Source organism: Ascaphus truei, chromosome 14 (genome assembly GCF_040206685.1).
Source record: "Ascaphus truei isolate aAscTru1 chromosome 14, aAscTru1.hap1, whole genome shotgun sequence".
NCBI classification, from domain to species: domain Eukaryota; kingdom Metazoa; phylum Chordata; class Amphibia; order Anura; family Ascaphidae; genus Ascaphus; species Ascaphus truei.
In genome coordinates, this window is record NC_134496.1 from 38,170,376 (window position 1) to 38,193,833 (window position 23,458).

The 23,458-nt window shown below is 38.7% G+C and overlaps 1 protein-coding gene across 1 annotated transcript; it reads left to right on the plus strand.

Annotated features, from left to right (window-relative positions):
* The first annotated feature begins 588 nt into the window (after positions 1-588).
* LOC142465465 (extracellular calcium-sensing receptor-like) lies at positions 589-17,550 on the plus strand. Its single transcript, XM_075569421.1, has 6 exons — positions 589-812; positions 2,434-2,719; positions 4,874-5,686; positions 7,475-7,690; positions 12,112-12,235; positions 16,640-17,550. Exons 1-6 carry the CDS (start codon positions 589-591, stop codon positions 17,548-17,550), a joined length of 2,574 nt encoding a protein of 857 aa, XP_075425536.1.
* Positions 17,551-23,458: the final 5,908 nt, after the last annotated feature.

Here is a 23,458-nt window from a genome sequence, read left to right on the forward strand (position 1 = left end):
AAAGAATGACACTAGATATATCAAAATATAAAATCCCATATCTTTAAATATGACCCCTTTGTTTGATAAATGTAGTTCTGTTCTTGGCATTGGTTGTTCCTCCTGGAGACTTTAGTAAAAAAAGACCCCACGGTTTCATCACTGTGCAATGTTTGGAAAGTCCCTTTGTTTTCCTGTCTCTGACATTACAGGATACATTTTAATTTCTTCAAAAGAAAGACTTTGGGGGTAATTTACTAAAGCCTCCAGGCCGCAAAACTGGATCGGAACCAGTGCATAAGAAGTGCACCAGATGTATGAAAAAGAAAACACTAATTTGCTTTCAATTATATACCTTTTCTTTGATAAATCTTGTACTGTTTTTGCACAGGTCTTGCACTGTATGAATTGTGCACCTGCAATGTTATGTCTGACTGAATTCTTGATACATCCATGGGAAATGTGATTTATTTCATTAGCCATTCTCTAGGGAAAAGTAAGACTCTTCTGGGTGTGAAATTAAATCTATAAAAAGTAAGGGTATGTGCATAAAAAGTCATTGCCCTTTTTGATTTTTTAAAAGTACAATTATAGGCATCTCTTACCAGAATGAACTTAAAACAGTTGCTGTTAGGGTGGAGATTTCTCTCTGTATTAAAAGCTGAAGCTGAAGTAGAATTCCATCCAATCTGCAGATTGGAAGGACAATTTGACCTGCCTGGTGTCATGAAGATGGGAGATGTGGATATCGGAGGAATCTTTTCTGTACACTTCTCCTTCTCAGAGCCAGATTTATCTTTCAGGAAAGTGCCTGATACGTTAACATGCACGAGGTAAGTGCCAGGCTATTTGTTTTATGTGTGACACAGAATTACAGCACATGTTCTGCATTTATTAACCTGCAGTGCTGGAGTCATAGAACTTTCTGTTGCAGCAAAGCGATTTCTAAAGTAATGAGGTAGGAATACTGACTATTACAGTGGGTTCATTTCGTATGTGTATAGTACTGGGTTCATTATGTATCAGTATCTCTCATTAAATCTGTTGCTGTCAGAGGAGCCAGAAACACACTGCACCAAAAGGAACAAGCTTTATCCAAAACTGCCATTTCCATTCCTCTCATTGAGACTTTTCCCTTTGATAAATCTGTTATTACTTTCGCAGATGTGTTGCAGCTGGAAGACTTTGATACGTAGAATGTGACAGCAGATTTGAACCACGTAGCCACCTAATCTGCCCATTTTCCTATCTGCTGTACAACCTTAGACCCTACAGTACCCGATGGCTTTCTTTCATATATAGGATAGCCAAGCGTGTTTGAATTCCCTTATTCTATTAGTGCCTACCTTGTCTGTTGGGAGCATATCCCACAATTCTACCACCCTTTCTGTACAGAAGTACCTCCTAATATTTCCCTAGGCTGCCACCTTCTAGTTGCAGAGCATGACCTCTTGTCCTAGCACTCCTCTTTCTATGGAACATGCTTCCCTACTGTACATTGTTGAATCTCTGAATATATTTGAAAGTTTCGATCATATCCCCCCTCTCCCTTCTATCCTCTGAGAAAGTGGTTCTTAACCTTCTTGAACCTATGGACCCTTAGATCCTCAAGTATTTACCTATGGATCCCCACACTATTAAATAATATGTTTTCATAAAAATGCGTTAAAAATGAGCGAAACAAATATGAACTCAGGATAGGATACAGTGAGTGACAGAGATATGAGGCCTCCTGGATCTGCTCCACGGACCCCAGGTTAAGAACCCCTGCACTAAGATGTATCAGGCCTTTCCTGATAAGTCTTATGCTGTAGATCATGCACCATTGTAGTAGCCCTGTTTGTATTTTTTGACAACCTACAATTTATTTACATCCTTCAAGAGATATGGTCTCTAGAAATGATCCATAATGGGCTCACCATTTATGTACAAAGTGGCATCACAATCCCCCTCTTTCTGCTGTTAATCCTTATAGAACCTAACATCCTGCTGGCTTTCTGTGTTGCTTTGTTACATAGCCCATCTACTTCTAAATCTGCTGAAATAATGACTCCCAGGTCCCTTTCTTCTATGGCAGTTATCATTATAGTGCCATTAATCCTGTATTCTGCCTTTGGATTTTTGTGACTCAAATGCATTATTTTGCACTTCTGGCATTACATTTAAATAGTTGCCATGTTGCTATGTTTCTAAGTCATCAGAGATGGGATTAAGGGCATACTCTCATCTTTAATACTTCCTTCTTAATTACTACTATTTTTTTTACTTCCTTCTTAATTACTACTATTTTTTTTACTTCCTTGCCAAGTTCTGAATTGTTATCTGACTATGACCCAATACAATTGTGTTTGTGTTACCACTATAGATTTAGATGTTTAGGAAAAAAATACATTGGATAAGAACAGCAACACATCAGATTATTCTGCAAATATTCTGACCCTGGCTTCCTTTCAGTTTCAGTTTAAGACGTTTCTGGTTTCTACAAACAATGATTTTTACCATTGAAGAAATAAACAGAAACAACAAACTTCTTCCTAATGTGACGTTGGGATACAGAATCTACGACGGCTGTAATGTGATCTCCCAGTCAGTACGGGCAGCAATATCAATGACAACTGGGACTGGGAAGAGGGTTTATAATTGTGAGCAGATTCCCTTAGTGCCAGTAATTATTGGAGCTTCTATGTCCACCCAATCCATTGCTGTGGCAACACTGATGGGGGTTTTCAACATCCCAATGGTATGCTTCTTTATTTGTTCATTATTTGAATATAAAGTGAATGTTTTCATTTGCACCAGTGTCAATAAAAAGCAGATACTACGATGTCCAGTATCACTGCATGTGGGTATTATTGGTGTCATTCACATTCAAACATTTATTTAAAAAAAATAACATTAAGAAATATTAATTTGCTTTTAGTGCCTTTACAAATACACATTGTAATATCTTGTCTTAACTTAGAAATTCATGGCTCTAAGAAAGTTATTTTTGTTATCACATTTATACTAACATACTGTCATTTAAAAAAACTCATTCGATATGTGCATCAATACAATCTACACACTGACAAGTGATTAGCTAAGTTGCTGATCGATCCGTTTGCCTGTAATGGATCGCTGAAATTCAGCTCGGGGTTCACTAAATGCATCTTGGGTAATCTTCTGCTGCACTGACAGTCAAAGTTCTGTGAGGAAAATCATGTGACCAGGCAGGCACTAGATTCAATTGGTTCACTGCTAGAGAGGGCAGGGCTCAAAAAGGTGATGCTGTTTCAGAAGGGGAAGGGGATGTGACTTTGTAAATGATTGCTATAGGAACAAAAATGCCTTTTACATTAAATTACATTCAAATGTTTTTAAAAGTTTTTTTTTTTAAATGCTGCAAATATATTTTTTCCTAGTACAGAACTGATTTATTTAAAAACACACAAGTACGATATTGCTCGAACTGCAGTTTTAATGTCAATGTTTGAAGATACTTTGCATTAGTTTTATCTGCCATCGCATCAGCTGTGATTTGGGGAGTGTTTCTACAGTATGCAGCTCTAGCAGTTGTGATCAGAACCACAAAGCACATACTAAATCAGGATGCATCCAATTCTGCATCTGGGGACAACATTCCTTATGTCCAAAAATTCACCAGGTCAGAGGTGGCATAAACCTCTCTAATTGATACACAGTAGATCTGCGTCAAACGTAACAAGTTTAATAACAGGTTTATACTTGATGATACCACACTCAGAAAACTACATTTTGATATGCATCCTGAGAAGCTTGATTTCATCACTAATATTATTGAGAAAACAATCTATCCAAGATGGCAGTGCAATGGCAATATGTTTAAAACAAATGATTAAACAAACATTAAAGATAAATCTAGACTTCTTTCAAACAGATTAGAAACCAAGATGCAATTGAATTAAAAGTCCATAGCTATAAAGCTGAAACAACCAGGAGAACTGTACGATATAATGAAACCACCAGTATATGGACTAAGAGGGACCAAAGTTCCTGCTTTGTCAAAGTTAGTAACAAGGGTACCGAGATTGATACTGTATATATGTATGATTACAGGAGTGGTGCTGCCTAGGGCTTTTGGGAAAAAATGTAGGTATGAATCAGGGGTCTCCGGAGATGAACCCCCATTACTTACCTCCAAAGGTGCCGCCCAGTAGCATGCACAACTAAGTAAATATGTGGTGGTGTAAATCCCTCGCAGCATGGAAGCTAATACGAAGGCACAATGTGATCTGTCAATTGGCCCACGTGCCATGGGAGATTTAATAATCATGGAGCACCGGCAGTATCTACAGAGGTAAGTATCTTGGAGTGCAGGGGGTCCCCAAAGCTGAAATCTATGTGGGTCCACTCCGAAGACCCCCTGTTTCATACAGTGCCTATTTAAAAAGAATGCTTGGAATGTTCCTTTAACCGTGACCTAAAGAACTATATATATATATAAAAAATGAATACAGAAAAAACTGCAGATGTTTATGTAAATTGTGCTATTCTCTAGGGAGGCACCACAGTTTAATATAATTTCTTGATACCTGTAATTATACGTACTTGATTTGATACTTTATGGGCAGAGTGCAGGGTTATGTAAAGATTGAGGCCAGAAACCAACCAATAAATAAATGATAAAAACCACAGTCCATATGCTCACTGTCTGCATTTTCCTGTATGTAATATTAGACTTTGTGAACGAACAACTGTCGTATATTAGGATAAAAGCTTGTACACTTAAAAGTATTTGGTGGTCCAATAAAAGTTAATAAATCAATATCCCTTTTTTTCTGTTTTCTTTGTCATTAAATAAGGGACACATCTACTAAGTTGTTCTGTATTCCTTTGTAGTTATGCTTTTTATTACTGAAACAGTTTCCTCCTATAGATCAGTTACTTATCCACATGTGCCTGTTTAAGCAATAAACATGACTATCCGACATTTCTTCGCATCGTCCCAAGTGATTTGTTCCAGTCCCGAGCATTAGCACAGCTGGTTAAACATTTCAAATGGACGTGGATTGGCATTATAGCTGAAGATAGTGATTATGGACTCAATGCTATTAGCTTATTTAAAGATGAAGCTAAAAGACTGGGCACTTGTGTGGCTTTCACTGAAATTATTCCTACAGTTCCTACTCCTAGAAAGGTCTCACAGATTGTAAACAGTATCTCAGTTTACAAGGTAAAAGTTGTCTTGCTATTTTCTAGTGACTATCTAGTACAAATTATCTTCCAAGAAGTAGTTTATCAAAATATAACTGGAATTCAATGGATTGCAAGTGAAGCCTGGGTTACATCCAACTTGTTTTCTAATTATAATTTTCACACGTATCTTGTTGGCACTATAGGGTTTGCCATTCGCAGAGCAGAAATTATTGGATTGAAAAGTTTTCTTCTCAAAGTCCACCCATCCCAGCACAAAAACAACCCCCTCGTTGATGAGTTGTGGGAAGAAATATTTAACTGTTCCCTGGGAAGAATTGAGAATGTAACTAATATTAGCAAAATGTTTTGCTCTGCGCTGGAAGATTTAAACTCACGTGACAACACATTTCTGGATGTGATAACCCCAAGGATTTCATACAATGTATATAAAGGAGTTTATGCCTTTGCTCACGCTTTGCATAATATGTTGGCACTGGAAGAAAGCAATGGTCCTTTTGTAAATGGAACACACATTAATTTGGATCCTTGGAAGGTAAAATATTAATTAACAAAAAACTCATATTCATTGTCAAATATATTGGTACATGAGAGATGTGGATCATCAACTTTCCAATCTCTAGACTCTACTGCTCCTTCCCCCATCTCAGCTTTGATTTCTCACTATACCCCCACTCACCTCCTACGCTTTGCTCATAATCTCAAGATTCCTTTCCACCTTGTTAACCTCTACACCACTCTCACTCTTTTGCCTATATGTGAAAACCATCCTTTCAACAACCTCAAGCTATATCTGAAAACGCAACTTCTGAATGAAGCATTTCAGTAGCATGGACTCATGACTATTTCTTCTCACACCCAATAAGGCATTTAGCAATATTGTTGGCCAGGCACTTCCATCCACTGCACTTACTCCCTTCCCTATGGTCTTTGTAAATCTCCCAACATACCACAGGGGGGTAAAGCCTTGTCCAGGGTGGTGCTGGGCAGGCGCGCACCCTCACCCTGGACACGTTGTGACAATGCACGTGGCCTGCGTGAGGGCGCGCCTGCTCGGCGCTCAGTCGCTTGCAGAGCAAGCAAAATAGATTTTGCAGCTCGCAAGCGCGTCACGTGAACGGTACGCCCAACGAGAGCGAATGAGCTCCGTGACGTCGGGGCCGCGCCCCCAGATGGGCGCGCGCACCTAGCCGGCCAGGAAAAAGCATGGCCGAGCAGGGCGCAGCGGTGGAGCGCCAGCACGCTTCTTTCCACCCTGGACGAGGCCTTAGACTGTTATATTAGCTCTGGGGAAGAGACTCATCTGAAAGGCCACCTTAACAATGAGGCTTCCCAAAATAATGTACATGACCTGATACATACGCACTCCCCTAGCCCTATATAATATTTACTTCTATCTATTGTTTTTGTGTCTGCATGTTTCTCAATACACCTGTTAGATCAGTGGTGCGCAAAGTGGGGGCCGGGAGAATTTCATGGAGGGGGCGCGGCAGCTACAGAGGTCCCGCTCTCTCCCCCAAGGCATTTAAATTAAATGCCGGGGGGACGCGTGAGGCCTCTGCAGCTTCTCCTACCTTATCTTCAGTGACACGTCGCCATGGTAACAGACGTCAAATGACACCACAGGTCATGTGACATCACGTTGCCGTCACATGACCCCGCAGCGTCATTTGACGCCGGAGCCGAGGAGGAGTGGGGACGCGAGCCGGGAGGTAAGCAAGCGGGGGAAGGGGGTGCAAGTTAAAAACTTTGCGCACCCCTAAGTTAGATTGTAAGTGGTCTATCTATCGACATAGAGACAAATGTGTTTCGACGCTCTGCTCTGTTTTTTGGAGCAGAGCTGCGGCATAGGCAAGAACAATTTCTTACAGCTGATGCAGAATTGTAGACTTCCACCACTTCAGATATGGAGGAACTTTTTTTGAGGAAATAAGTGAAAAGATTGACGAAATAATGTGATATATCTCATTACATGTGTACCATGACACTCCCCAAGTCCCAAGCTAGGGCAGATGGGAAAAAGTTGGAGAAAAATGTTTTGATACAAAATTGACTTAATACTTGTTCATGGACACCTAAGCTCTTTGTGGCAGGGACTCTTTTCTTCCAATGTTCACTTTATGTACTGTATTATGCACTTATCCCTAATTGTATCATTCTCATGTAATACATCTGTAGAGTGCTACTTTCCTTGAGTGACACTATATACATAAAAAGTCAACACAGATACAGTATAATACAACCATTTTTATATTAGAATGCTCCTGTGTTGGGTAAAATATGTCATATATTCTTAACAGTTGTTTGTTCTTGAAATATCCAGCTGTTGAAATACCTGAAACGTGTTAATTTCACCACAAGTGCTGGTGACAAAGTAAACTTTGACCAAAATGGAGATCCCAACCCATCTTATGACCTTGTAAACTGGCAGAAGAGAAATAATGGATCCGTTGTATTTGTCCCTGTGGGAGAATTTAACGAAGATGGGAACCTCAGGGTGGATGAAGATGTAATTATTTGGCAAGGAGCCCAAAAAGAGGTACTTTTCTTCATGCTACAAATTATAATTTGATATATAAGTTGTTCATGACACTGTAGTCCACGTCTATAGAGATTCTTAAAAACGACTGAATCGTTGAACATGGCAGCGATTAAGATATATTGTTTAACTTATCATTACTTGGATGGCATTTTTTTTTCTTTATGTTTGTTAACATGGTGGTGCAGTTTTGCAGTCAAGAGACATTGATAAGTTCAACCCATAGTGAGCCTATTAAAATAAATGTTAATGAAATATTATGAAGAGAACGACTCCTGCTCATATATATATAGATATATGTAGAGATATATATATAGAGAGAAATATATAGATACATATACATATATATATATATATATATATATATATATATTAGATAAGTTATGGTGGGTTAAAAAGGTGACGAAAACCCCTCCACCGTAAAGCATATAGCAAATACAAATATCACTTGTGAGCACATTCACATGTCTTAGACAGGTCTGCAAACCTGCCTTTCACCATTATCACCTACCACACAAGTACTTCCACTGCAGCAAGGGATTCTGGGAAATGACATGCAAATGAGCAAACAGTGTCACCTTTTACCTCAAATCCATTTTTACTGGCTTTGCATCTTTACCCATGCTGTGTTGAATGCTGTGTAATGCAGAGAGCATAAGCTTACAAGGGTTCCATGTAAAATGGATTTGAGGCAAACGGTGACACTGTGTGCTCATTTGCATGTCATTTCCCAGAATCCCTTTCTGCAGTGGAAGCACTGTACAGTAGGACCCCACTCATACAGCGGGTTCCTTCCAGGCTGCAGCCGGAAACCGAAAATCGCCGAAAAGCGAACATAGCATTTCCTATGTCCACCAGCGATTTTCCGTCTCTCCTACCCCTTCTATACATGCGCGAACTCGGTCGCCCCCCTTTTGCGCATGCGCGGACATGGCATCCCCCCTTCTCGGTACCACCGTATTGACGGATCGCAGAGAAGCGGGGCCCTACTGTATGCAAATGATAATGGCGAAAAGCAGGGTTGCAGACCTGTGTAAGACATGTGAATGTGCTCACAAGTGATAGTTTTATAATCACGAGAGAAGAAAATGGGTCCCTGTTTAGTGCACTAAAATACATAGTACAGTATAAGAGTAATTAGTAAAGTTAAAACATAATATTTTATTGAATGTTAATTAAAATGAAGGGTGGTGAAGTTAGTGAAAATCAAAGAAAATTAATAAAACCATGTCAAATACAGGACTGGGACGAATTTTTTTAATTGAAATCTTAGTAATGCTGATTATTAATTCAACGCAAAATATATTTAAAGTATTATCAGCATGTGGGGCATTGAATTGGATCAATATTATTTGATATACTCAGCAGAACAGAGAATAGGTTCTCACCTCAGATGTTGTAACACATGTATCTGCATTATAGCTAATTATAGGCTAAAGCTGGTAAATTCCGGGCATTTTTTGAAACCCTGCTCTCTCATTGGTTAAAATTCCGGGCATTATCCAATCAGTAATGGCCCGGAATTTTGGCACCCTGCCAGGTTTTTCAGCCAATCAGCTTTCAATTCTCATTCACAAAGAGTGAGATCAGCTCTCAGACAGGGGAGGTGATTGGACAGGAGGCAGCAGCAAGGCACTGACTCCTCCACCACCCTGCCTGCAGCCAGGCACTGACTCCTCCCCAACCCTGTCTGCAGCCAGGCACTGACTCCTCCCCACCCTGCCTGCAGAGAGCTCAGCACAGGAGAGTGAGGGGAAAGGTTGTGTGTCTGCTGTGTGTTTTGTGGGTGGAGATGGGGCAGCAGAGTCTGTTTTGTTGGTGTGTGTCTTGTGGGTGGAGGAGAGGTGCATAGTGTTTTGTCTGGGTCTGCAGCATGTGGGTTCACAGGGAGGTGGCAGTGGGTGTAGAGAGGGAGCTGCTGGTGTGTTTTTTGTGGATGTAGAGGTGGCAGAGTCTGTTTTGTTGGTTAGTGCGTTTTGTAGGTGCAGGGGGGGGGGGGGGCTGCAGTGTGTGTCTTCAGTGTGTGTTTTGTGGGTGGAGGAGGGGTGAAGTGTTGTGTTTTGTGGATGTAGAGGTGGCAGAGTGTTTTGTTGGTGTTTGTGTCTCTGCAGTGTGTTTTATGGGTGCAGGGGGGGGGGGGCTGCAGCGTGTGTTTTGTGGATGGAAGAGGTGTGCAGAATGTTGTGTGTGTGTCTGCAGTGTGTGGGTTTACAGGGGGCTGCAGTGGGTGTAGAGGGGGGCTGCTGGTGTGGGTTTTGTGGATGTAGAGGGGGGCAGCAGTCTGTTTTGTTGGTGTGTGTCTGCAGTGTGTTTTGTAGGTGTAGAGGGAGCTGCAGTGTGTGTGTGTGTGTGTGTCAGTGGGTGGATGAGGGCTGCAGAGTGTGTTTTGGTGTGTGTGTCTGCAGTTTTGTGGGTTTACAGGGGGCTGCACTGTGTGTTTGTGGGTGTAGAGGGGGGCTGCTGTGTGTTGTGTGCGTGTGTTTTGTGAGTGTAGAGGTTGGAGGAGGGCTGCAGTGTGTTTTGGGGGTGTATGGGGGACTGCAGAGTGTGTTTGTGTATATAGAGGGGGGCTGCCAAGTGTTTGGGTGTATAGAGGGGGACTGCAGTGTGTGTGTGTGTATGAACAATTTCCTTTTAATAAACTTGCAGTAAAAGCATAAGGATGTAGACAATCATACTGATTGAAAATCAACATGGAAACAAAGTGTATTTTTTTCATGAAACAAAAATATATATAAAATTTAAAAAGCCGAAATTTAGCCTTCAATAGTAATAATCCCTTCATAACAGGGCATTACTGGCCAATAATGCCCTGGCTGGAAGCGTTGAAGGCCCGAGGCATTATTGGCCAGTAATGCCCTGTTCTTCGGGATACTTACTTAATTATAGCAACACTGTTGTAAGATATTGATGATGTCTCCCTGTCTCAGTAAAATCAGCAATTTAAATTTACTTAAAAGGTAGACTGTAACCATAAGTGTATTAATATCTAATAATAATGTCACAAGGAGTGCCTAAACAGTCAAGATGTACATTTACTAAAATCTTAAATTAATCAATGTCAAAAAGATGAATAAAAAATGTTTATTAATCAGACATAACTAAAAAGGGGGTACAAAAAAGTCTCCTACGTGTTTCACACATTGGGGTGCTTTATCAAGGTAAAGCACTTAATAAAGCATCCCAAGGTGCGAAACGCGTAGAAGAGTTTTTTTGTACCTCCTTCTTAGTTATGGCTGATTAATAAACATATTTTTAGATATGTCTGATCAATAATCATATTTTTTATTCATATTTTTTACCCTGACTCCCTTGGCTGTGCACTGCTTCCATTTTTTTATTTCCTCTTGGATCTTTGTACTGGCCACGTGAGACTCCTTTAACTTCACGGAACATTTGTCTTGTTATTAAGAAGAGTGCAAAACTTCTCACTTTCCTTGATACACTTTTTGAATTTTCTAAGAACTGTCACCCACTCTCCGATGGAGGACTTTCTGCCCTTATTTTGATATTCTCATTGAAGATTCTTGTATTACAGTACCTTTATCCAGAAATACTTGAGCAACTCATATTCCACTCTGATAATCCCATAGAATAAGTGAATCCTGTAATTTGAATACGTGCAATATATAGGTCTGTCAATGCTGTGTTAGCCCTACACAGATAGTAAAAGCAGGTAGCGTAGACAGAATAGTAGATAACGATAGAGATGGTCCCTATCAAGAGTCAATGTGCCTGCATTATAAGTAAGATCTCCAATTTTAGTATCACGGTCGTGATACTTCCTATATTTGTGGAATGTAGGAGTATGATGCCAAGTCAATTGAGAGCAGCAGTGTTCCTCGGGAGCACCAAAATGCTGATCAGACCTCCCAGGACTGGCAAGACTGACTCAATTACATCAGTCACGTGACCCGATGCGCATTTCGTGTCATAAACAATTATTTTTCCTGGGTTATGTTTCTCCTTCCAGGTAGTCGGTATTTTACATGGTTTTCATTCATTTTGTTTGATTTTCACTAACTTCATCACCATTCATTATAAATGACCATCAATAAAATATCATTTTTTAACTTTACTAATGACTCCTATACAGTACTATATGGGTTGGAGTCCAGTAAACAGAGCCCCCTTTTCTTTTCTCATGTGATGAATAAAATAATTGGCTAATCACTTTATATAGCTGCTGTGGTTTTATGAATTATTCCCTTATTATGGTAATTTATATGTACACTCAGAATATGTTTATCTGCAGTAAAACACTGTATGCAGTTTCAACATTCTGAAAAAGAGGATATTTTAATTGAATTTTTTGTGCTTACTATCTAAAGTAGACAAAGCACACAAACATGCAAACAAGACATTCATTTAAATATAACTCAATCTATTTGCCAGTAATAGAAGGAAATCCTCTTCTACAGGTACCAATATCAGTGTGCAGCAAAGACTGCCCTCCAGGGAGCAGAAAAGCAGTCCAACCAGGGATGCATCCTTGCTGCTTTGATTGCATTTCATGTGACTATGGCGAGATCAGCAATCAGACAAGTGAGTTAACGAAGGCTCTTATTCTAGATCTGCTTAAGTGGCCATTCGGGTCATTTTCTGCTACAAAATCTCCATAGACTTTAATGAGGATTGTCGGACAAAAACAGCACAAATGGCTACTTTGGCAGATATAGAATTCCTCCCTATGGGGTAGATCAGTGTTTTCAGATAGGAGTCCCTAAGAACCCTTCGGTTCCCCGGGCATCCCTAAAGGGTTCCCTGTAATTTTTAGGTAATTTGAAAATTGTACCAAATTCAGAAGAATTTACAATTCATCTGATCTCAGATGTGCTCTTAGAGAGGGTTGGGGTTCATTACAATGTATCTGATCTCAGATGCGCTATTAGAGAGGGTTGGGTTTCCTCAGAATTTCACAATATAATTTTAGGGTTCCTTAACCAATAAAAAGTTCAAAAATACTTGGGTAGATACTCAAAGCTCCATTAAATCTGGGCTACTCATGTGACGTAACCTAAATATGTAACGCCTGTTAATTCCCCTCAGTTTAGCCAGAAAACTAATGTTATGCTTAAGGAATGGCCGTTAGGCTGCTCATTTGCATATGGCTAATGTAGCATTATCTGGCTTTCATCAAGATAAGCGCTAAACCGGCTCTAACTGCCTGTATGTTGGCTCACAGTCATACGCTAAGGAAGATGCAAGTGGGTTATGATTGTAGATGGGAGTTTAGGCCGCCCAGGGAGGCTACTGGGGGGTTTGTACTGCTATGACATACAATGGATAGCAGGGTAGTTAGGGTCTTTGTATTAACCCCTTGGTTAGCTCAGTGGAAGCCAAAGTGTTCCACTTCAGATCCATGGACCAGGTCAAATAATTTTATGCTACCTGACGTTAGGTGCTTCGAGCATCTAACGCCAGGTATAGTTACTACCAGCGGTAACGGACTGCTGAGGATATGCGTTGAGGTGGTCCCCACCTCTTTTATATATCATTAGCACAAACGTCCATTACAGTTAACGGCAGGCGATCATTACTTCAAGACGGCGCTTGACGCCTAGTTATAGAGCTTTGAAGATCCCCATTAGCACTTAACGAGACGTTAACTGAAGTTAATGGACTTCTGAGGATCGATCCCTAAATGTGTTGCCATTTACTTTCAATTATTAACTTAAGTGCCATGAAGCCCTTTGCTACCAGAGAGGACAGCAATACGAAAGGGTTAAAAAATAATGACCATCTATCAAAATGTTTATGCTTTATTTAGTCTAGAAAATGAGCGACAGGTTTTAATGTAAATCATGTAATACTGTATTTTGTTTAATGCAAATCATTTAAAAGTGTACGTTTGTAAAATAAAAATGTTTTGACATGTTCCTTCAGACCCAGTACACTGGTTTTAATGCACTTTCTAAAAGGCAGCTTGAATATTACAAAATCTATTGTACCTAATAACTTTTAGGAAACTGTGATGGGAAGAAGCCTGCAGAGGGTATATTGTTTTTAGCAGTTAGTATAACATGTGACAAATGAATATCTGTTCGTTACCATGAGATTCTTAATACAGTATTCTGTTTTCTATGATCCTCCACAATCTGATACTGACAATATTTCATTGTAACAAGTTCAATTAGAATCTGTATTAAACTGAACAAAAGCTCAGTGAGGTAATGTGAACATCACAGGATGGGACGTATGAGACCGTGTGTTACATTCATTTTACTGAACACGTTTTTGCCCTCTGTTAGGTAACCCAGTTACAGTAAGGAGACATTCATAGATATTACAGATGGAGTAAGACTTAGCATCTCCGGAGCCACGGCCAAAAAAGCTCAAATCTGTAACCTATAGACCGTATCTGCCGCGGTCGCACTGTGGGGGGTCCCCGCTTCCATTTCAGACACCTCCACAGAGATAATGCTCCAGCGTCAAAGCCACCGCAGTTGCGTTATCACAGTTTGCCCCGGCACGGAAGGCAGTCGTCTTTGCCTGGATTTCCCTTCATAACCTGTTCCGCGGGGTAGAATCCGCAGCGGATTAGTGAAAATCCCTTTATGTGGCTCGAAGTCTCTGCCACCGTATCAGTCACACTCGTGACGTCACAAATGATGTCACTAAAAACCGACGATCGTTTCACTCCACACCGAAGCTTCTTATGGCTCTGAGACAAGTGAAGCTTGGCGCCAGACGCTTCTTTATCTCTCTGTAGATATATTAATATTTAGTAGTCAAATGGAGCGATTTAGAAGTTAGTTTCATTAAAATGAGCCTGAGGTATTTGAAAATTAATGATTTAGAGTCTAGCTAATATTAATAACGGAGTTGACCATACTTGGCTTTGAAAACTCCTCAAGCAGATATTTGTACTCTATATATTAAGAACTGGACACTTAATAGTTTACAAATATTTAGGAATTGAGATAGAACCAATCAGGTATCAACAGTTTTTTTTTTAAAGAGCTCCTGAGGCACTTAGGTGTACTCTATATGGGAGCAACCTAGCAGTTTACATCCAGCCATACAGTCTCATCAATACCAACACTGTGTTGGTTAAAAGTGAATGTTAATGGTGTCAGTTGTTGCAAAATAGTAGCAAAGTCTACCCGGGCAACGCCGGGTATATCAGCTAGTAGTGAATTAGTATCATTCCACTGGCTGAAAATCTCTCTCCTTCTCACTCATTTAGTTTATCATCAGTTTTAACAATTTTTGTCACAAATTCTAAAGTGACTCTTATCACCACAATATTTTAAATCACCCCATAATTCTTTATTTTTGGTGTTTGGTTAGTTGTTCACTGCACTTCAAAAGAGCATTCTGAGAGGCAAAACAATCAGTGGCATACTGTGGGTGATTGAGATCTTAAAACTCAGAAGGAGGTTTACCTATATAATAATAGACATAGGACACACATCACAACATATACAGTATGTATACACTTGATTGAGATACAGACTCCACCGTTCTACACCATTACTATTCTATAGTGACATACTGTAGACTTTATTTACACATTCAATATTGCAGATTTTGTACTGAGTTCAGTTTTGAAAATTTTTATGAGTTTGGAATTTATTAAAATTGATTATTTTTGTGTCTACAGTTACGAGGTTTCGTTTGAGTGCACTACTGTACTGTATATAGGGTTCTGTTGCCTTGTTTCACTGCTACACCAAGTTTCAAACCACTATATCTCCCATCCCATACCCAACCTCAGGTACTGGAAGGGAGAGTGGGAGTTAACAACCGCTCTATCAAATGATGTACTTTTTAAAATAAAACATCAGGACTCTGAGCTGTATGGGTCTTTTTTTAGTTAAAACTATGCATACATACATTTTCATGTCTATTGAATGTGTTGCTGATGCAAACGCAGACTGTCTTTTATTACGTACAACATGGATGTTATGTAATTGGTGGGTGTATGCCAGATGACAATTGTCAATTCTGACAGAGATGTTAGGGACGGGTGTAGCACTGCCTGCCTGGCACAGCACAGACAGCACTTTAGTGGCTGACTTGTTCGAACACCACTACTACTAGATGTTGAACATTCAAATAGGACTAATATATGTTGCCAAACTTACTTGTTTTGGCAATAAGATAATGATGTGGATGATGATATGGTGGTTTGTGAATCATCATATGAGAGAGGCTAAAAACACATAAGTATCTACAGGCTATCCAAAAAGATAATTAATCCCACAATATGTGGTGCAAAGCAGCAGGCGGTCACACATGGTAATTCCACTTCCAAAATCGTTTATTAAAACCAGTTAGAAATTAGACGCTCTGACTCATGTCGGCCGTCCCCAGGGATTACCCAAAAGTCCCATACTAGGTTAGCTTTTCAAGAGATACAAATCTTCATACACACTTATAAGAACCCAATCATAATTGGTTTAATTAAATATTTGGTGATCCAAAAAAAGTATGTTGTGGATGCTGTTTATACTCCTCATGAGCTCCTTCTAATCACAGTTTTTGGTTTGAATTATTAATCCATCGCACGGATTGTCAGTGATAGAAAAAAACATTCCAATAGCTTTCCATTGGATTTGTTTTCTTACTCTGCTCTCTTGATTGTAGAGAAATAGAGTTGTTTATGCGTCTCAGAAAGGCTCTCCCTTCACTGTCATAGTACTAATATATATATATTTCAATCGGAATAAGGAGGATCGCACCATCAAATCTGTGATGGTCTGTTGAGACCATTTATTTTGTATATAGAGACACAAAAGTTGCCCAATGTTCCGGTGAAACCTGTTCTAACCATTTCAGCCAGGGTTTTGCAATTAATTATATATGTGCATTAAGAGCAAATTGACCTGTAAAAAAATACAGCATATCAAGTACATTTCCATATTTTTTCTTTTTCACTTTCTTTATGTCTTCCGTTTTTACTTTCTAAGTCTAACCAAGCCATGTATTTGTTATTGTTTGCAGATTCACTGGATTGTATAAGATGTCCACTTGAGTACTGGTCCAACAAGATGAGAGACCAATGTGTGCCAAAGGAACTGGAATATATTTCCTTTAAAGAAACATTGGGATCTATGTTATTTGGAGGGGCATTGCTTGGAATTTGTCTGACAGTATTAGTTGTTACAGTATTTGCATATCACAGACACAGTCCCATTGTAAAGGCAAACAATTCTGACCTCAGCTTTTGTATATTGGTCTCTATCGCACTCTGTTTTCTTTCCTCGATTACTTTTATAGGTCAACCCACAGCCCTGTCCTGTGTGCTGAGGCACACTGGATTTGGGATCTCCTTTGCACTTTGCATGTCTTGTATTTTGGGTAAAACTATTGTAGTACTAATAGCATTTAATGTTCAACTTCCTGGCAGCAATGTGGCTTCATTTTTTAGCCCTTCGAAGCAAAAAGCTCTAATTTGCCTGTGCATTACGTTTCAGATTATTATCTGTGCAACATGGAATATCGTATGTCCTCCTTGGCCTGTAAAGCGAATCACCTATGCTGGTTCTAAAATCATTTTACAATGTGATCCTGGCTCAGTATTGGCTTTCTCTCTTGTCCTAGGTTACATTGGGATTCTTGTGTGCATATGTTTCATTCTTGCTTTCTGTGCTCAGAATCTACCGTCTCGTTTCAATGAAGCTAAACTCATAACGTTTAGCATGGCCATTTTCTCTGCAGTTTGGATAGCATTTATTCCGGCCTATCTGAGCTCTCCTGGCAAATATTTGGAGGCTGTTGAAATGTTTGCAATATTGTCTTCTAATTATGGTCTTCTCGCGTGTATGTTTGCTCCAAAATGTTATATTATATTATTAAAACCTGAGAAAAATGACAAAAAACACATACGGAGCAGAAATGGCTCTGGAAAATAATGAGGCACATAAAAATAAATATGTAGCAATACTGTATTGGCCAAATTACTAGCATATGCAACATCATTTTATAGATATTAGAAATGATTCTCTTTAACTTGCTAATATGTATTCGTAGTTTTTTGTTAAAAGTCTTATTGCAGCAATAGTACAATTAATTGCAATGATTTGCAGGTTTATTTCGGTTACTTTGTAATCTGAAGCAATTCAGCTCAAGTACATTGGCTACATTAAAATACAAGGACAACACATTTGAGTAGACTTAAGAGTAAATAGACTTAGAACTGAGTACTTGTAAATGGAAAATACTGTAGATGTTGACATGTAGATATTCATTTGAAGGGCATTACAAATTGGAACTGGTAAATACAAGGCAGGTTACTTTTGTATGGTGATTGAGACAAAAAATGCCCACTATATAGGAAGGATAAAAAGATCAGACGACACTCCACTGGCCTTATAAAAATAAGAAAATTTATTATATGACTACAAATATAAATGTTTTGGTCCCAATATCAGACCTTTGACCAGGCTGCAAGAACTTTCACAATCCAATGTATACTTTTTTCTTCAGTGGATACTACAGTACATCACACAGATTAGGCAGATCCGAATCTGGTCATGGCCATTGATCATCATGTAGTAGATGGGAGAAGATAAGATGCACTCTCTGGACACTGTCTTGCAAAAAATGCCTCGGGTGCACGCACAACGCCAACCAGCATGAATAGTAGCAAGTACAAACCTCCTATATACAGCATGAAGAGAGCAGCACTCCAGAGGACTATTGACAACTTACAAAATGTATTGAAGACAATTGACGTTTCGGTCAGTCACGTAGACCTTTGTCAAGATAGACCTATCTTAACCTAAGTGCCATAACTCTTGAATATTTAATGAATATTGAAGGTATTTATTTTGTATAGGAGACTACTTTTGAACGTTGAGTCCATTGGAATTTGACTATGTTTGTGCATATCTTGTGAATATGGATTTTCCACAAACATTCCTAGTGGTGTTTTAATATGATCATGTTGGACACTGTGGTAACAATGATTACATTTGACAAGTGCTTTTGTATTTTGCACGGTAATATGTTTAGAATTAATTCCTGTGCAAAATGTAATTTTAATTTGACTTAATTTTGGAAATCAGCATTACTTACACCACCCAGCATTTACACCTCAATTAAATAAATGTTCATAAAGTATTTCAATAGCCTGAAATATATAAAATACTGTATAACTCTCCAAATGTGACATACTTACTGTATTACTGATTTGTAATAACATTATTTTAATATGCACAAAATAATAAGCAAATATTTTGTTATACTCAATACATGATACATTAGTACAGATGTCAATGGCTAAAACAAATAGTAATATGTTTATTCATTATTTAATAAACACATCTGTTTCTCTGCTCTCTACCATCTTTCCCATATCCCTCATCTACTCCGGCTGTCTCTGTATGATTTCTATTTCAATAAATCATTTCTATATTTGATGCTTTTAAGTATAGTAACTGCATGTTCATCTTATGGTGTAAAGTGCAAGAAACGTTGTTTAGCACTAAATAAAAATAGATAAGAAAAATGCATAAAGTGGAATTGTACGGCTTTCCCCCATGTGATGCTATAGTGTTTTAATTATGATATTAGTCCCACACACAGCCTCTGCCTTACTCTCCGCTACCGCCTGTATTTTTTAAATTGACCTGCCATGGGGGCAATTGCCCAGTCCAGCCCACCCCTGTAGATTATGTAGAAATTTTATTTTTGACAATGCTGGTTCCAAATGAAATTACAATTTACTGACTGGCTGTGTGCTGAGTTGACTGACGGAACTTTCACCACTCACCGGTGCCATCCTGCCTACTGTATGGCATATCGTGACTATGGCCAGCACCCAGTTGGGTCCACAACCATCATCATCAGTGCCAGTTGCCAATTTAGCAAAGGCACTGTGACAGGGGACTTACCCTGTTCAGAAAACTTGCCTCTAATCCAGCAGTGTGCTGGTTAATTGACCAGCACCTGGCTGATTAGAGGTGTCAGAAAAAGCCTGCCTCTGAGACAGGAAGAGAGATTTTCCTCAGTACACAAGGGTGCTGACAAAAGGAAAGAGATCTTGAGCAGAAAGGCTCTGCAGAAATCAAGACACCCAAAGACCTATATTCCTGGACACAGGGGACCAAGGAACCTACCAGAGACTAACATGAAGGGCACCTGCTTTAAGGTATCTCGTGAGACTTTGGGGAATAGGGTGGTAATGGGATTACCCCTCCAGCCCTGGAGAAAGGGACTGGGGAAGTAAGTTAGCCCTTAAACAGGGATAGGCATTTGTTGTTTTCATATATTTTGCTGTTTTAAAAGGGACAGGCGCAATAAAGCCTTATTTTAATTTCACCTTAAAAACGGTCTCCATTGTATACTTCTGCACACATCTCTTATAGGCACCATTTCACATTTTTGTTCTTTTACGTATTAAGCATTTTTTTGTGGAGTCCCCAACAAGCATACAGCGTGGTAATTTGAGCGAAAATTCTGGCAGCAGTTGTGAAATGTGGCAAAAAATATGTCAGCCACAAAAGATTTTAAAATACAACTTTAGCTTGACAAGGGACCATGTTAGCTTGAAACGTAACTATTTCCCCTGTCTCCCCCCGATATCTGCAATACATGTGGGGTTTTTATTATACATAATTGCGTGCTGTGGACACTTGTATTACGGTAAGTTTCCCTTTTTGGGATTTATTTGAAATTCCCATGTCCAACGTGCACGTTATCATTCAATAAACAGGATAACATCTATTTCTATGGTCCAATTGTGTATAAACCTCACTAAAACTGAAATTAGGTTTCACTGCTGTCAGAACTGACATACTAAGGGTGAGTAAAATTCCGCCAGCGTGACAGTCTAGCTTTCTTTAGCTACAGTATATCACATTTATTTTCGTTGTAAAACTCAACTTCACTTTTCCAAGGAATTCATTACAATTTTCTAAAAAAAAATTAAAAAAAAAAAAATTAAGAAAATAATTAGTGCAGACCACAGTAATAAAGGATTCTGCAAAGAAGGGATGTGATAAATGACATAGATACCAAGACAGAAATCCTAAACGTGAAAAATTACAGCGGATTTATGTTCTCAAGTATTTCCTGAAGCTTTGTTAAAATCAGTTGTGTACATTTTGGGTGTGTTTGCTTAACAAGCATTTGCCTAAAACTGTCTGTGCGATATATTGTATGACCATTTAGTAGCCAAGGGGTTAATGTGTGCTCCCACTAATTGCATACATTATGCTAGCAAATCAACGTATACATATGATGAGAATATGGAACCTTGTATTTATAGATTAGTTTAGCTGGGAGAAAATAACCTTATTCTCTGCCCTATTTAGTGGATACTATTCTACGGTTTAGCCGAAAACTCTACAAATACTTGCTCTACAGCCCGTAGAAAAACACTGTATGCTGGTTACCTAAAAGGCTGTCACTACATTACATTAGCATCCTGGCTTTCTGCCAACACTATTGTGTCACGGTACCGTGAGTGATAATTAAGTTGACAGTCCGTTTTTTCACTTGGGTTTGAAATATCAAATTGCATCACATATTTAGACTTGATGCCACTACACTTGGCCTGCCTGCCAGGTCTGTGAATGAGCAGAGGTTGGATGGGTCTGTCATTGAGATGCAGTGCTCACCCATGTAGAAAATAATGTGAAGATAGAAATGTCTGATACGAAGGTTGACATGACCTCGTCTCTGGATCCAAACCAGCAGTAAGAACAAATGATTGAAACAAGTGATCAGTAAAACAACATATAATACTATCGTAGTTTACCATCTTAAGATCTAACCTACAGTACACACCACTGAGAGGTCCTCTCCATATTACGTACAATGTGACTGCTGGAGTGTGTATTAAATGTTTTTACTTTTACCATTGCATACCAATTTTTCTATATGGTGTGGGAAAAGATGAGAGGACCATTGACACATAATAGCAATTAATATTATTCAGTCGTTAAATTAATCTGACGCCTTACTGTATTCAATTCTGAGTGTAAGCAAGTTTCCATAAAGATTCTTTAAAGTCACTATTGTAATAAGTTTAGCGCATTGTGTTTGCACTCCCCCCTTTCCTTTTTCACAGTATATATATATATATATATATGTCTATATATGATATATGTATGGTGCGTGTATATATATATATACAGTATATATATACATATATATACAGTATATATATATAGAGAGAGAGGGAGAGAGGGAGAGAGGGAGTGAGGGAGAGAGAAAAGATATGGCGCCACCTAAATCTAATTGATAATAAGGCAAATAATGATGAAATATAATGCTATTAAAAGCTAAGTAATAAAAAATAAAAAAACACGTAGAAAATAAAAACAAATGAATGAATAGTGTCCAAATATAAAAAAGAAAAACAAATCAAAATCCAACTCCAAACGCTGTCCAGTTGAGTCTTTGCAGCCTGAATACAGGGGGTAACCACTCCCTCCAAGATATCTACAGAAAAAACAAACAAAAAACAGGCGCATTCATAGCGTATTAAGGTTTACAAATTATATGGGGTAGGATGTGTAAAAATGCACACTCACAAACCTAAGGGAAATAAAAGCATTCATGAGTTATACTCAATCGCCAGCCCAGGTGCAGGATACAGCCGCTCTGGAGTGTATCCTGTAATACTAGCACTTCAGCCCCATACCTCTTCGGTTCTTTTAATTGTTTTTAGTACAGTTTGTGTTCTGTCTATGTGGTTCCCGAACAGTTTTATTTTAAAGATACTTAATAAAAATTGTGTTTTAATTAGGGTGTTTCTTTTGTGCCACATTATAGGGATTCTTTTCTCTCCTAGTCTACCTGTTACCTTCTCCCTGTGAGCACCACCCCTCATACTGTTTGATCTCCTTCCCTCCTTTATGTGTTGAGCAGGGATTCCCTGCTTTATATACTAACGCAGTTTCTATTTGATATGGATACAATAAGTATTATTACTACGGAACTGATTTTTTTTTTTTAATGTAGGATATTGAGGGATTACTCCTTTAAGAGTTTGCAATGCCTAGTTGTAATTTTTATAGAGCTCAATATTATTATTTGACTCTTCATTCTCTACATTGTCAAAGCCACAGATACGGAACTATCAACGATGCTTGTTTCCATAAAGGAGAGGGACCGTACACGCAATGCACTGTATGGGAATGTGCATAAAACGGTTTGTCATATCGATGCAGTTTTGAAAAAAGCATGTATGTGTGAGATAAAAAATAGATTCATCCGATGTAGTGTTTCATACTTGTCACAGCTACATCATGGGTATTGGACCCCGATAAAAAGCATATGAATTAAAATGTATACTGAAATGCATGTAATTGGTGACCTTTGTGACATCAAAGGGACACATTATTACTTTAATATCTTCAATGCTAAAAGCCCCTTCATTATGGCAATCGTTAGAATGATAAGGAAGGCATGTATGTGACTCATTATTCATGTAAAATGATGACTGACAAATAAAACATTAAAATCTGCAAATATCAACAATTTCTCCAATATGGGTACTTGACTTAGACATTTCAGTAAACCTTTTCCCGCACATATTATATGCAACTGGGAACTGAAGTATGAAGACATATTTAAACAGAAAATTGCTGTTTTCCTGTTGCCTGGATGAGTTAATGTTTCAGAAGGAATATAGGTTTGAGCATCTAAATGTGAAAATATTATGAGATTGTTAATAAATAAAGGATGTTGCCCTTTGAAGTAGAAAGAATCCAGCAACGCCTTAATTTGCACCTCGCTTTTTCTGTCTTAAAATAGAAAGACCTTTAGTGGAAAATGATCTTCCTGGGTTTTTTTGTTAACTCTCCATGA